Raw genomic sequence first — 16676 nt, 5'->3', positions numbered from 1 at the left:
ATAGCAGCATCATATTAGTCCAAAAGTGGAGAGAGCCCAAATGTCTATCAGCTGATGAAAAGGTAAACAGAATGTGGATACCCGCCCAATGAAATAGTATTTGCCAAAGAAAGGAATGAAGAACTGATAAATGCTACAACATGGATGGACTTGGCGATTACTCGTCCATTCTACATGTAGGAAGCCAGACATGAAAGGCCACAGATTGCATGATTTTATTTACAAGAAATGTCCAGAAGAAGCAAATCTATAAAAACAAAGGTAGCAATTCTCTCATTTGCCTCAGATTGTTGGGAAGGGAGTCGGGGGGAATTGGGAAGTAACTGCTTAGGGGTTTCTTTATATAGTGATGAAAATATTCTAAATTAATTGTAGTGATGGTTGCACCTGTCTGTGAATACACTAAAAACCTGACCTGTACACTTAAACAAAGAGTACAAGCTCTGGAATTAGGTCTGGGCTTGATTCCCAGGCCCAACATTCATTCTCAGTAGAACTTGGAGATGTTAAATAACATAAACAGGAGAAGGACTTGCTGCAGTGGTTGTAGGATGCACTTTAAGTAGTTGGAGGTGAGTCTCAAGCACGTGGTAAACAACGCCATTTCTTTAGGATTCTGCCATAAAACTCCTCGTATCTATTAATATATCCCTGGTAAGTTGCAGTTGATTAAGTATAAGAATAAAGGCAAATGTTTATTTTATGACCTATCAAAAGATTTCTTCTCAAAAGTATGGGTGGCCACTTAAAATTGAATGAGAAGTAAAGTCTACCATAAATAAATAAAGGTAGAAGAAAAAGCTGCTTTAGAACACATTTGTGAAGGCAGGGAGATCAGGAGAGGAGACTAGATTACCAGAAAAAAACAACATGCAGAATCTATTCAATTAATGTTAAATTAATGACAAAAATTAAATAAACATTATTAAGCACCTTCACTGTACAGGCTCCTGGTATAGGGATTAAGCAGATGAATCCTAGCTGTCTCCTCCATGCAGGGAAGTTACACTCTGCTAGAGCACACCAAGATGTACAAATTTTAAAACAGTCACTTACAAGAGTATAATGTGACGAGTATTGAAACAGTAATTCAGAGTGCTCTGGGAGGGCAAGCCTCACTTCAGTGTGATGGAGCACTGGGAGTGGAAATGCAGTTTGGAAAGTTACAGAAACGGATAAATTTGAAACCAGAAAAACCTGAGCTTAAAAAAAAAAAAAAAAACCTTGATGCTCCTTAACTTCCACAAATATACTAAGTGTTTTCCAAAAGGAAAACCAAACCATTTGCTTAATACCGAAATACATAAAGAAAGCTAGCTTGGCAGCAGCATTCGCCATGGTGCGGGGAGGTAAATTGTACCTGTTGCCAGAACACTTTTAAAACGTCTGAAAGCTGCTGTGGCGAGCTCTGCTTTTTGCCTCTTCCTAAGCAAGGAGAGTGGAAGCGCTGGTGGCAGGGATCCTCTGATGCTTACAGATTATTGCTTTTAGTTCTTTGCCTTGCCATTTTTTTATGAGCGTATTTGTATTTCACTTTTAACAGAACTTGCGACTCAGAAAGCTTTGTTGGCTTATTGTTTTGTATTTATTTTAGTTGTGAATTTTAAGGAGCATTCACTGTGTTATGTAATCACAGAGAAAACCTGTTTTCTGAAGGAAATTGATACATTTTTCACCTCTAGAGTTTTGATGTCTATGAAAGCAAAACTCATCTAAAAACTCTTTTTTGTTTACCACGTAGTTTTAAAGTGGGTGATTTGCTTTTCTTTTAACCTACCTCAAACTGTCCTGGAAAAATTGCTAGAGAAAACTAGGGAGGTATTTGGAGAGTTATCTATTAACTTTTATTACACCCTGAGAAATCAAATAACAGTGTTTTAAGAGAGTTAAGTTCTCAAATGTCCAACCTATTCTTAAAACAATGTAATACTACACATGCTTTTTCATTGATAGAGAAAGCACCCATTTGTTTTTGTTAAACCCACCATTTTTGTTAATAGGCCATGTTCCAGTTGGATGTAATCTTCATCTGGAACTGTCCTGCTGATCAATTAAGCATCAATATGTATACTTAAACTGTGCTATGATGTTACCTGGGTATCAATTATTTAAAAACCAAGAAAACACCTTGCTAGAAATGTTTGTCACATAGAATAGCTGAATAAACATTAGACAAAGCATTTAAATTCAACGGCAAAGATGGGCATGAGAAATCAATTTTAAATTGTAGAATTGAAAATTGAATTTCACTCCCTGACATCAACAAGCTACCAAAATTATCTGCACTTTTATAATTTTTGTAACAGACTTGGAATGTAATTGTGCCAAAAAAAAAAAAAATCAATGTACAGAAAAATACACGTAGTGGAAAAAGAATTAAATTAAGATTTTTAAAATGTTTAAAAGTACATTATGTATGAAGGTGAAGCACAAGAATAAGGAAACACAAGGAAAATATCAACACGGGCAGTTACCTCTAGGAAACAAGAGAGAAAGAGAAAATGTTAGGAGAGGTATCCACTACAGGTTCAACTATATCCATCTAAGGTGGGTGGTAGAGCTTTTTTTCTTTTTTTTTCTTTTTTTGGCCAGGGCTCAGTTTGAACCTTCCACCTCCAGTATATGGGGCCAGTGCCCTACTCTTTTGAGCCACAGGTATCACCGGATCTTTTTTTTTTTTTCTATAGATCTTTTGTAAGTCTAAAATGTATCATTAAAAAAACCCACTTATTTGAACACATCCTGCAAACATACCCGCACATCCTCACTTGCATTACAGCTAGGCAGTTTTAGTCATTGAGTTATAGATATAAAAAGTCTCTCAATTTTCATCCCTAACTTCGTGCATGCTGCTTTGAAACACCTCTAAAGAGACTTTCCTAAAAGTAGCCTTGCAAGTACCTGCAGGAATAAATGTGACTCTTGCGTATGCTGCGTCTGAAGAAGCCCTTGCACCCATCGCAGCTGGAGGCTCCGTAGTGCTTTCCTGTGGCTCTGTCCCCACATATAGCGCATAGACAGTTGACACCGTTGTCTGAGGTGTTCATGCTTGTCGTCTCTGGGGCAGAACTATCTGTTAAAGAGAAGAGAAGAGGCGAGTTAGCATCCTTTCTGATTAAATCAGCCTATCAATTATCTATGTGTACCGTTGACTTCCTGGGGACCTCACACACTGCTTTCCTTTTACCCACTGGCTGCCCTCACTCCAAGCTCCCCTTTCGTATTTAGGACCCTGAAACTTTACGACATCATCAGGCCCAGTCCAACAACTATCTTTCCCAAGGGAAGCTCCTCCAGCCCCGAGACATTAAATATCATCTGTCTGATGAAAAATCTCAGTATTTATCTGTAGCCTTAATGTCCCCCCGGGAATCAGTCTGAAATGCCTGAGTACTGTTGAAGAACGTCTCTTGAAAATTAGTGTCATAATCAGAACTCTTGACTTTCCCCTAGTACTCGCTCTTCCTTCAGCCTTCCCCGTGTCAGTCAGCGGCCCCGCCAGCACCTGGAAGGAGGAGTCTTCCTGGTATTCTCACGGCCAGCCTTCATTGCCAATCCATGACTTTGTCCACACTTAAAATACATTTTTAATATACAACTTTTGGCCCTTTCACCATGACAACCCTTATTCAATTGGCCATTATTTTCCTCCTGGATTACTGCACTAGCGTCCTATCTAAACAATAAACCCTATTGTTTATTCATTACCTCCAGGCCACCAAAGTGATCTTGGTGTGAGAAGTACCCATCCTGTACATCACATCGTCAGCCTTCTGCACCTAACCCTGCCGCCACTTGTCACTAGACACGGAGTAAAGTCTACACACTTTATGTCAGGCCCGGGACGCTCTGCTGATGAAGCCCCAGCCCCCCCCCCCTCTGAGCCCCACATCTGGTGTCTCTTTTCAGCCAGTTTACTATTCTCCAGAATATTGTCTTTTTTCTCCACTGAACCCTATTCACATCTCAGCACTTGTATACTTACTGTTCCTTCTGCCTGAAGGACAGTTCTCCAAATTATTCTTTTAGCTGGCTATCAGGTTTATGTTCAAATCTCAGATTTTGTATGAGACGTTCTCTGAACACACCTCCCATCTTCCTCTCAAGTAGAAAATAGAGCCCTGCTTACTCTTTTTAATAACTTCATTACATTATTACTGGTTTGTTAGTCATTATTCATTTTAATACATAGACTATAAACTCCATGATGTCAGACAATTTATACGTTTTGTTGATTCCTTCTGTTTTACAGATCTTAGAATTATGTCCAGCATATAGTGGGCATCTAATAGACAGTTATGAAGAAAGGGTCATTTAAAAAACTATATATTTTTGGGCGGCACCTGTGCCTCAAAGGAGTAGGGTGCCAGCCCCATATACAGGAGGTGGTGGGTTTTGGACCTGGCCAAAAACTGCAAACCCCCCCCCCAAACTATATATTTTTACTAAATAAATATTTCTTAAATGAGTTAACACTGTTGATTACAACTAAAAATATGTATGATCTCAAAATATATTGAATATGCAATATATGAAAAATTTAATTATCAACAAATGCATAATAATATAAAGACAAATCATTATTATATTTCTAATATTAAAAAAGGATAAAATTAAAGGTTGTCATGCCCCAATTAATTATGTAATGTTACTTACATTGTACTTACTAATACTTCTGAGTAAATAAAATTTTATGTATAATTTCATCAATTTGTAAAAAAATATTAATGAGAATATGCTTAGATTAGTCTGAGGCATTATAGAATTTAAATGCTACAAATTTTTGTTTGAGTAACATTAACAAAATTGATATTGGCAATATGGAAACTGGAAGTGCTGGGAACTGATTGTTTTCTGGGAAATTAGATAGAAGTATAAAAATTCTACTCTCTCTTCAAGTTTAACCCATATTTATGTAATATTAACATACAAGGAAATAAGCAGCACTTTGGAAATAGCCATATGAAAATTTTTTTAGTATATTTTGGTAAATATTTATGGCAAATCTGTCCCTACCCTTTATGAATCATATCTTTCTTTTAACGTTATTATGACAATGAAATAAATATTAAATGTCTCTGACAAATCTAAACATAATGAATCAAAATAGTGACTTTCCAGGGCAGCATCTGTGGCTCAAAGGAGTAGGCGCCGGCCCCATATGCCAGAGGTGGTGGGTTCAAACCCAGCCCTGGCGAAAAACTACAAAAATAACAAAAAATATACTGATTAAAAGAAATAGTGACTTTCCTTTACACTATGGGTTCATTGTAACTCTGCTAAAATTTCAGAATTCATCTTTTGGCAGTTTGTAAAATCTTCTTACTAGTAAGCTATTATGTATTAGAAATATAACCAGAACATCAGTCATATAAATTATAGAGTATAGTAGAATATTTAGATATCCTCGGTATAAGATGTATTCTTAATTTTCAACTAACCACAGACACACAGACACACACACACACAGACACACACACACACATACACATTTTTCAAAGCATGTATAATTACTAGATGTTCCAACAGTTATATTTGGGGCAAGATTTTTACTTGGGAAAAAATTCTACATGCAAAGTCAACAGTAAACGGTATTACATAAAGACACAACCCTCAACAACTCATGTCTTATTTAAAGTTAAAATGTTACAGTAGACAAACACCAAGAGCTTTGTGGGGCTAAACATTAGCTTCTCGAGTGAGGTTACAATATAAACCTTATTCCCCTTCATATTTGTGCTCAATGCAAAACTTGATAGTACTTTTGGATGCAGTTTCTCATCAACAGCAATTGAAAACTAAAATAATGAGAGGAGTAGACAATCAGCACAACTCCCCAGTGTTCTAGGGAAACTTTGTTCCATTTTAAATGTGGACTAGGAAACATACTTTTACAGCCTATCTGACAAGAGTACTTATTCCTATGCTTTTCAGCAAATAAAATTCATGGCTGACATTACTCTTTTTACTTCTGTAACTGGCTCACAACAGAATCCTGAGGATACTTTAACACATAACCAGGATTTTTCTATCTCTAACATCAAATAACTACAGTACTGCTAATTCCAATTTTTGGATGACGTGCGAAAGATCAGACTTGTGGCCTTAAAAACCAAGCCCTAAACTCTCCGGCAATAAACCAAGGAGCTGCCACCTTGGGAAGCTCAGTTTTGCTTCTCCCATCACATTTACTCTGCTTTACATCTATAAACGGATGAGAACTCACCGTTTGAATTGTACAGGATCTGCATGGTATCAAACTCCAAAGTTGTGTAAGTTGGGTCCAAAACTTCACTGTAATTTGCCATCTCCATATCCAGTATTGGTTCCGATACCCTCATCATTGATTTAGAACAAGTCGCACCACAAGCCCCGAGTGTGAGTTTTCCTTTCAATCCGAGAGTGATAATCCAAAGTTAACTGTAACTGAGTGACTTCAGAGCTGCAGTGGGTGGGGCTGTCAAATTGTAACTTTCCTCAGCAGGACATATTATGCTTATTTCTCCCTCTTTTATGGCATACGAAAGCAATTCCTTGTGATAATGTTGGAATGCTTCGCAGAATCACCTTATCTTGAAGTGCTTAGTGGACTAACCTGATTTCCTAAATTGATTTTCCAGTAGACTGTAAGTCATGTCATTAGGAGAAGGGTTAAAAATAGAACAGAGAATCTCTTAGATTTTAAACTGTAATCATAATGTCAAGTATCCTACTTCAGGGCTGAAGTCACATTACTACATTTTCTAAAATATAAGACAACCATGAATGCTTAACATAAGCACTTAACAGGTTCAAGTTTTCTTACACGTACAATAAAAGCTACCTTTATTTTGAAATAAAATTTATAATTTGGAGTGGGAGGATTATGATATATTCTAGTAGCACCCTGGGTATGACCCTAATGTGGCATTTAACATGGTCTTTTTTTTTTTAATTTTTAGTTTTTTGAGACTGAGTCTCACTCTGTTGCCCTGGGGAGAGTGTTGTGATGTCATAACTCAGAGCAACCTCAAACTCTTAGGCTCAGGACATCCTCTTGCTTCAGCCTCACGAGGAGCTGGAACTACAGGAGTCTACAACAACACCCGGCTAGTTTTTCTGTTTTTAATGGAGTCAGGGGTCTCCCTTTGCTCAGGCTGGTTTCCAACTCCTGCAACTCAGGTGATCCACCTGCCTCAGCCTCCCAGAGTGCTAGGATTACAGGTGTGGGCCACCATGCCTGGCTAACATGTTCTTGTTAATTATCAATGTAAAAGTCTGTGTTCCTTCCATGCTTGTATACTGCTCAAGGGCAGAATCAGTAGAGTTGCTAGCATATTGTAGACAATCAACAATTAATTGTTCCACATATAAAGTTTGAGTGCTGATGCTTATTACATTCTAGGTATGATGTTGAGGTTAAACCATCCCTAGGGTGTGGATCTAAACACCTGCGATCATCAACCTTCACCTACAGAGCACAGTGTAACTTTTATATGTGTAGGTCATGACAAACAATTAGAGTTTGGGAATTTTTAGATGATAGTATTTAATGAGTACGTTCTACTTCTGAGAACGTGTTTATTGATTTTATTTTCCAAGAAAAATCCAGCCCCACCTACAGTATAAATTCAGAATTTCATTTTTCATACTTGTTAAAGATGATAACAGAGAAATATTTCTTGATACCATAAAACTTGTGAATCCTCCACTTAGAAATTATTGTAATTTTCACGCAGGAAAGCTGGCCTCTTAAAATACTTTAAACCATTTGACAAACTGTAAAGAAAATAGCAGAGTCATTTTGGTGGCCAGATTCCCTAAATCAAACAGTGACCATTGGAATCATCCTCTTGCCCTCATATTCTGTATTCTTGTAATTTGGAGGATGATATTTTGGGATAATTTTTCTTTTTTGACTGAATTTCTGTAATAAAGGATAAACAGAGTTATTCAGTTTGGGAGAAGTCAGTATCAAGTAAACTCTGTGTTCACTTGGGTAAAGGAGTTCTCATTTGAACTGAGGTAGCAAACGTGTATTCCATGGGAAGTAAAGGGGTGAATTGTACATAGCCCACAATCTTTCTCATCTGTGTGATAACTGAGGGATGTCACGGAGGGAGTGTCTCAACCGAAGGAAAAAGAGAAAAGAAAAAGAAAGGGAATGCTCATTTACAGGTCTGCAAAACACTAAAAGAAATGTGGATATAGCTCGGGAGAACAGTGCTGCTACAGATCGTGGTTTTATTGTTCTAACCCATTGGGTTCTACAGCTGACATCAGTATCAAATCAGGGCATTTTGTTCTGCAGTGGTTCTCAGCCAGTGGGTTGCAACCCCCAGGAACTGTATTAAAGGGCCGTGGCATTAGGAAGGTTGAGAACCACTGCAAGGTGAAAGGGAATCCAGATTCATCTCAGCACAGATCTGCAAGTTGCCATTAGCTATTAATCAAAGGTGGCTTTCAAGACAAAACCTATTTCCCGTCTATGTTACTGTGCATTATTTGGTTCATTTTATAGAATAAGAACTTGAGGATTCCTGAAGATATGTTAGATTTAAATAGCAGGCCTGTCTCCTCAACTGGGCAGTGAGTCTTCCTAATGATATTCAGATGTAGAAACACCCATAGAATTCAGTCAGCTCAGACTAGCAAAGGAATGATTCTCTAGATGGCCTACAGACGCCCACCACAATGCCTGGCTATTTTTTGTTACAGCTTGGCTGGAGCTGGGTTTGAACCCACCATCCTCGGTATATGGGGCCAGCGCCCTACTCACTGAGCCACAGGAGCCACCCACTATTATTTCTTTTCAATGGACAAAAAAGTCAAAGCTACTTGTAAAGCCATCTGAATTAAAAAGACTTCTAGAATTTTAGAGTTTTTCAAAACGTTTTATATGTTTTGTTGACTTGCTTTTATTCATTTCCAAAGTATTCCCCTTGGTTTTTATGGGAGAGAAAAAATAAAACTCTTTTAACATTTAAGTTGCATTATATTGTACAATATTTAACTAAATTGTAAAATGAAGTAACAAGAACAAAGGCAATAACAAGCCAGATAACAAATCCAAGTTACTCTTGAGAGGTGTTCAAAGTTGGTGAAATGTGCCTTCCCTGGAAACTAAAAGTCTGACCCAGGAACGATCCTGAGATCGTGAATTAATCCCAGGAGATGGCTATTTGGGGATTAGAGTTTCTCTTGTACTGATTTGAACTTGAGATAACGAGGATTTATGAATTAACTTATGTTCCTCTTTATGCCAATCTACCTCTCTACTTGTGAAACCAATTATTTTATATTCAAAATCTTTTCATTTGTTTTAATACATGTAGAAGAAGACAATGAAGAGGAAGAATGAAGAAGAAAAGAAAGAGAGGAGACAATAAGAAAACAAGCCACATACAAACAATTTTAGTTACAGTTAATTTTGGATTTGTAAGCAGGCATCATAATCAAAACGAGCATTAAGTCTTTAATATTCCTGTGTTGTGATTGTGGAGTTTTCACAATTCAAGAAACATATCAATGGCACCGTTGAACAAAAAATATATAAAATTAAATTGCATAAACTTTAGATATGTGAAACAGTTATGGTTTTGCTTATCTTCCTCTGCATTAAAATTCAGTTATTTTCAAGAAGGGGACAGATGGCTATCAGCCAAGCAGCCTTTCATTATAGCTTCAAGTACTTCCGATGGGTAAACTCATTCAGGCCACGTTAGATTAAGAGCAATTAGTTAAAAACAAAAAACACTATATTAATTTTATGCCCAGGTGATATATAAGCAATTATCCTTAAGTAAATGGAATGTATGTTCCTAAGCCCTACAGTCAATGTAAATGTATGAATTTTTTTTAAGTTTACTTCTAAAGCCTTAATTGGGAAAAACATCAAAAATGCATGTTAAAACTTCAAACAGTAATTTATAATAAGTATCACACATTGTCTAAAATAAAATACATAAAATGATTCATATCCAGAAATATAAATACATACGACAAACTATGATCTGGTAAAAAATCTCTTAACAGACATCACTTTCCCAAAAGTTGTTCTTTAGCTGAGCAAAAGTATTATTATTTAGTGTAATCTCATGTTTTGTAGACTGAGATGTATCATTTTAGCCCTAGTCAGATCAAATACTCCAGTGAAAATGACAACATTATTTGTAGATAAAAGGTAAATTTTAAAAGTACAGCTAATGATCTAGAAAAATGTTTCTTTCAGAGTAATGGAAACTAAACTGGAGTGTGAAATGTAATATTTAAATTTCTTTAGAGCAGCATAACAGGAAAACAGTATGATGTTTAAAGAAAACAACAACTCAATTCACTATTGACTATTCAAGGTAATAGCAGAAACATTTCTATCTTATCTGTAAGACTATTAAGCCTGTTAAATTGTTCTATACATTTGATTTAATCATTCCTTCATTGCATGATTTAAAATAGAAAACAGGCTAATAAAAATCAAGGTTATTTTCATAAAAGAATTTTCATGAAAATAATTTGGAATGCTAATACCAATAAAAAAAATCTTATATTAAAGCAGAGTGAATAACGTTTGTCCTCTAAACTTATCCTTTAAGATTATTTTTCATTACCAAAAGTACTATGTATTAATTCCAAAAAGCATTTTGTAGTTTTCATTGTTTCCATAGTCTATCTTTTAAGTTGACAATTATACAAATATGGTCATTAAAAGCCAGATGAAGAAGAATAACGATCCAAATCAACCTAATGTATTTTTCAGGGTAAACAGGAAACCATTAAGTGAAGAGCTCTCCCTAACAAAATCGCTTATAAATTTAAAGCAAAGCCACCTTTCCTCCTCAAAAAAACTCAATTAAAGAAAAAAAAATCATCGTGTTTCCTTGCTGCCACTGCCCTAACCGAAACATCATTGCTCTTTTGAAATAGAAATCTTGTCTTTTATTCTTTCTGATTTTGATGGGCGAAAACAAGCAAATTAAACATTACAGCACCCAAAGACTGACATTTCATTCTTTAAAGCAAGTCACGATCACTGATACATAAAGAGGTTTGAAATTGCCTGAAAGAGTTTCATAAATGTCTTCTTCAGATCCAGATTATATACAATTTTTATATAAACAAAAGTAATTTTATCTGAAATCTTTTTTTGTTTGTTCTTCAATCTGTTGAAGTGAACAAATTCACTTCTGCAGTGGCAACAGAATCACATTAACTCATTAAGGCGTTTAAACCAAAGTCAGTCCCAATATTTAAAAAAATGTCTACTTTTAAAATTATTTCTCAACAGATCATTTTCCTGAAATTGTTGAAATTTTAAACTGAACTTCTCTGGCTTTGTTACCTAGTTTATAATCCTCCTCAAGGAATGATGATTATTCCATAGCTCATTTCTCAAATAATATTTTCAATTTATAAAACTTGTTCAAGAAATCAATTTTAAATCCTTATCCCATTACTAGTGAAAATGTCATTGGATAATAAAATTTAAATAAATTGAATAGAGATACACAAGCACTTTGTGAAGAGCTGAATTAGTTTAGAAAGATGCTACCATTCTCTCTAATATTTCTGATTTACCCTAACTATTCATATTTACTTCGTTTGCTCATTAACACATTGGATTATTATTTAAAACTAGTTATCTATATAAATGTAAGATCCAAAACTGTAGAAGAGTAAATTCTGCGTCATAATTAAATCGGTTACTGTTAAGGCAGACAAAACGAGTTTTGTGTGGCTGAGCTCCGACTGTAACCAAGAAAATACTCTGAGTAGGAGCTGAGAGGTAATATAAGAAATCTGCATACATTAAACCCACTTCAAGGTCAGTTGCCTTGTGATTCAAAACAGACTCTCCTTTTCAAAAGATAAGGAGCTGATTAGCACTAAATTATTAACTGGAATATAGATTATACTGGTAAGGAAAATAAAAAAGTGTGGACATAAGGAACATATTAGGATGTGACAGCCACAATTTCTGCATGTCTTTTTTACAATGGGTATTATCATTGGTTGCTACTGCAAACTCAGCAGAACCAACTGGAATATTTAAAGATTGTGGTGTCATTTCGATACCAAAGTTGCTGCATTATGCAGAATGAAGGGAAGGAAGTTATCAGGTTGGGCCAGTACCTATTTCAAATATGCTCTAAAAAGGTATAATGTTTAAGAAAAATAGCAGCAGTTTTACTTGCTCATGGCAATTTAGGCTTGAACATTTTAAACAAATGTACCACAACGAGCATAAGTTTTAGCCTGTGGAAGCCAAATAAATAAATAAGTAGCAGTTATATTTTCCCTGTTTAAAATGTGATAATAGATTACTTGTATAGTTATTCAGTCAAGAACTCCTTAACATTCCTCCTTAAAGCTTTTTAGATACAGAGTACAACATTTTAATTTGTAAAAGTAAAATTGGATAAAACTAAAACATTTTGCATCTCCATTCACTGAAGGCAGGTATACAGTGGACAACTGAAACATTGACTATTTCACCCCCTTTTTGAAAAATAACATTTTAAAAACTGTTGACTGATTTTTATTTTTTTATTCTAGTATCATAGTAAAGTATTTTTAGGGTAAAAATACAAGACCTTTAAAATAATATTAATAGGAAACATGAATCTGACATGAACTAGACCTCGTGCCTAAGCCATTATCCCTGTCAAATAAGTAATTTGGAATTGCTTAATGCCTAACTTACACGTTAGGCCAGTGATTTAAAATTCTCTACATGTTAGAATCATCTGGGGAACTTATCAAGGCCCAAAGTCCAACATACATCAGATACTAATTAAATTAGAAACTCTAGGCCGGGCGTGGTGGCTCACACCTATAATCCTAGCACTTTGGGAGGCTGAGGTGGGTGGATAGCTTGAGCTCATGAGTTCAAGACCAGCCTGAGCAAAAGCACGACCCTGTCTCTACTAAAAATAGAAAAACTGAGGCAAGAGGATCGTTTGAGCCCAAGAGGTGTAGGTTGCTGTGACCTACACCACAGTACTCTACGTAGGACAACAGCTTGAGACTCTGTCTCAAAAAAATAAAAAGAGTCTAGATAACATTGTTTTGAAACATCTTTAGGTGATTTCAGCGTGTAGTAATGTGTGCTTTTTAAGATGTAGGTTCTATGAAGGCAAAGCATTTCTATTAATATTTTCTATTTCTAATGATGTCTCTAATGCCTACAACGCTGGCTCTAAACACTCCACAAATACTCACTGAAAATGAGTGAGTAAAAAGATAACATGTGCTAATAATTAACTTTGACAAAGTATAGCTTTTTTGAGTCCCTGAGTACATTTTACGTGTCAAGCAGTTTGCTAGTCATCAGGTACTTGAACATGAACAAACAGAGAAAATCCTTGCCCTCATGGATCTTACCATGTACCAATCATCACAAAAATAACACTGATGGCGATGGTGATGATTTATATCTGTATAAAGGGATGGATGACTGAACCACTATCTTCCCCCAGGATCCATGCAGGCAGACTGAGAAAGATAATTAATATTCTAGACATTTAGACTTCTGAAGCAGAGCAAATCTATGAGTTTGCCGACAGAGAGAGGAGGGTAAGCCCCTCATAAGGACTTCTGAGCGCCTGTCTTAATTTGCACTGTAGTTAATTCTTAGGTAGTTCAGAGTGAAGTAAATAATTGTGCATACTGAATTACTAGCCTAGAACTAGTTTAAATCAGAAGAAATGTTCATATTTTTGTTATGCTGTTGTGTTTCTACATCATGATATCAGGTCTGATTTCCCACAGCGCCATGAACATTCTTCGATTGCCCCATTCATTTCCACTATGGGTTAAATATGAGGGGTAATATTTGGGAAGCAAGATGCAGTGTGGTATGAAAAGCAAGTGCTGGGCGGCACCTGTGGCTCAAAGGAGTAGGGTGCCAGCCCCACATACCAGAGGTGGCGGGTTCAAACCCAGCCCCGGCCAAAAACTGCAAAAAAACAAAAACAAAGAAACAAACAAAAAAAAGCAAGTGCTGGAATAGATGTGCCTATACAAATATTACAAAAATGCTTACCATCTTGAACATGTAACATGTTTGTAAATGGTGAAACACTAAAGCCATTTCCCTTCCCCCAGGAATACTACCTGAGTATGCAATCTCACCAGTGCTAGTCAACATCGTTTTTAGGTTCTAGAACTCGTAACAGGGAAAGAAAAATAAATAATTTGTATAAAATTTGTACAGGGATAGTACATGAAAATGGTCTTTACAAAATAATCATCCTGAAATGAAGGCAATAATAGAGATTGATTTTCCTTAAATGAGATCTGACAATTAAGTTCACGAACTTGTCACTGTATGTGTAAGTTGACAGCACTGTTTACACACTTCGGAAGGGTTCATAACCTTGGCATGTCAGCATTCTAGAGCTGTGCGGGAGTTGACATGTGGCTGTTTCTTGCTGAGTGCTGTTCATTATTGTTCATTATCCCGCGTTTATGTGTGCCTTTATAAGAATATCAGAGCTTACATTAGAACAATGAAGAAACTTTCATAAATTTCTCATTAAACTTGGCAAGAGAGGAAAGGAAATCAGGGACATATTAGTCTAAGTTTATGCGGACAAAGCCTTGAAGAAAAATGACAGTGTGCAAATGGATTTCTGAGGGGACAGAAAGCATTACTGATGAAGAGAGGTTAGGGTGGCCAGTAACAAGCAGAACTGACAAAAAAAAATTACAAAAGTTCTTCAAATTGTGTGTCGAAATCATTGGTTGACTGTGAGAAGCACAGCAGATCAAGGAAATGTTGACAGAGAAACAGGAAAATCTTAACTGAAAATCGTGCCATGAGAAAAGTGTGCCTCTTGCATCATGGCAAGGTAGCAGCTCACACGGCACTGTCTGTGGGGGAGCTTTTACCAGTAAACTAATAATTGTATTGAAACACCCTCCCTCCTCACCTGATCTGGATCCCAATTGCTTTTTTCTTTACCTGAAGACAAAGTAAATATCGAAAGCAACACATTTTGATGACATTCAGAATGTCAAGGGTAATAAGATGAGTTCTCAAATTTAATTGTCAGGTCTCCTACAACAGTAGATCTGATGGCCATTCCAGAAAAAGAGTTTTTCTGGGATGAGTTGATGAACCTAATACTGAGTCCCTATAAAAACTAATATCATAAAATAACTATTTTCTCAAAATAACATATGTAAGTCCAAGTAGAAAGCAAGTTATTGGTGTGATTTTTATTTATTTTTGATGGGGTACAGAGGTCTTTAGATGACATGAGTTCCAATTCATATTAAGGAGAAAACTTTGCAAATAGCCAGAAATTTAAATGATAGGATGATCTAATTTGATCTGAAAAACAATACAAAACTATTACAATAAGAACAGTATGATAGCGTTTCAGAATAGATAAATAGATAAGGAGACAAAAGAAAAATTCTAAATTATCCGATATATGTGGCAAATTAATATAGTCATTTCTCTTTATCCAGAGATTATTTGCTCTAGGACCTCTGTAGACACCAAAATCTGAGGATGCTCATGTCCCACATAAAAACATGGCATAGTATTTTCATATAACCTACACACATCCTACTATATACTTTAAATCATTTTTAGATTACTTATAATGCCAAATACATGTAAATGCTATGTAAATCATTGTTATAATTTTAATTTGTATTTTTTTGTTATGTTGTTTTCAAAAAATATATTCAATCCATGATTCATTGAATCTGTGGATGTGGAACCCACAGATAGGAAAGGCTGACTGTATTATAGAGACATTTATTTAAGTTCAATGTGTAAAAGGATATTTCATTCAAATAATTATTTTGATGTTTTAATCTTCTAGATAAAAGTAGTGGGACTCATATGCCACTGCTCATATAGATAAAAGTAGTGGCACTCATATGCCACATATAAAAAATTCCATATATATGTATATAAAAATGACATAAGAATATGAATGCATAAAAATATAAAAATGAAAAGAAAATATCTTTCTTTTACTCAGTAGATAAATAATATCTTGGATGAGAAGATTAGATGTTAAAGACCTTTAATCTCAATCTTCTGTAAATAATTCTTATCAGTTATAACTTCTTATACCGGACTACAAAATTTGATGGTGTATATTCAGAATTCAGAAATTTTACAGTATGTCTAGAAGTGCCTCTTTTAATTTTATTTATTTATCAATCTTTCATCGACTTGATGAGTTCTTTTTATCTCTACTTAACACTTACTTGTCAAGAGAGAACCCTTCTATTATATTTGTATCATCTTTTCTTTCTTTATTCTTTTCCCAAAACCTACCATTATTTGAATGTTATAAAGGTTCTATCTCAAAGGATTCATGAGAAGATTAACTACATTAAGAGCTGGAAAACATATTAAACAATACCTGCCACATTGTTGACTTCCAAAATATGTTTATGTTATCCATCCTCCAAGTCCCATATGTTTTCTTTTATTATTTTTTAAGTTATATTTTATTGCATGTCTTCTTTATTTTTTCCATTATCATTACCATCTGTTTGTGGCCTGGCTTTTGTTCAGATATTTATTTTGAACTAGTAGTTTAGATCCCCTTAAGGACCACGTTCTCACTGAATATTTCTTCTAACTCTTTAAACTCAAATGATACATGTTAGTTTTCTAAAACTAACCACGTGTAGTTATACTGCCTGGAAACCACATGTAGTCATGCTGC

The 16676-nt window shown here is 35.4% G+C and overlaps 1 protein-coding gene across 1 annotated transcript in view; it reads right to left on the bottom strand.

Annotated features, from left to right (window-relative positions):
* HNF4G (hepatocyte nuclear factor 4 gamma) overlaps nucleotides 1–16676 on the bottom strand; it is a 62753-nt gene that overhangs the window by 17748 nt on the left and 28329 nt on the right. The window contains exon 2 of the mRNA XM_023519234.1: nucleotides 2902–3073. Coding sequence (XP_023375002.1) covers nucleotides 2902–3047 — 146 coding nt within the window. The 5' untranslated portion in view covers nucleotides 3048–3073. The remainder of the gene's footprint in view (nucleotides 1–2901; nucleotides 3074–16676) is intronic.

This window comes from Otolemur garnettii, unplaced genomic scaffold (assembly GCF_000181295.1).
Source record: "Otolemur garnettii isolate 467f Iridium unplaced genomic scaffold, OtoGar3 scaffold00163, whole genome shotgun sequence".
NCBI classification, from domain to species: Eukaryota; Metazoa; Chordata; class Mammalia; order Primates; family Galagidae; genus Otolemur; species Otolemur garnettii.
Note: the sequence above shows the minus strand (reverse complement) of the source record. Positions and strands in the feature narration are given on the sequence as shown.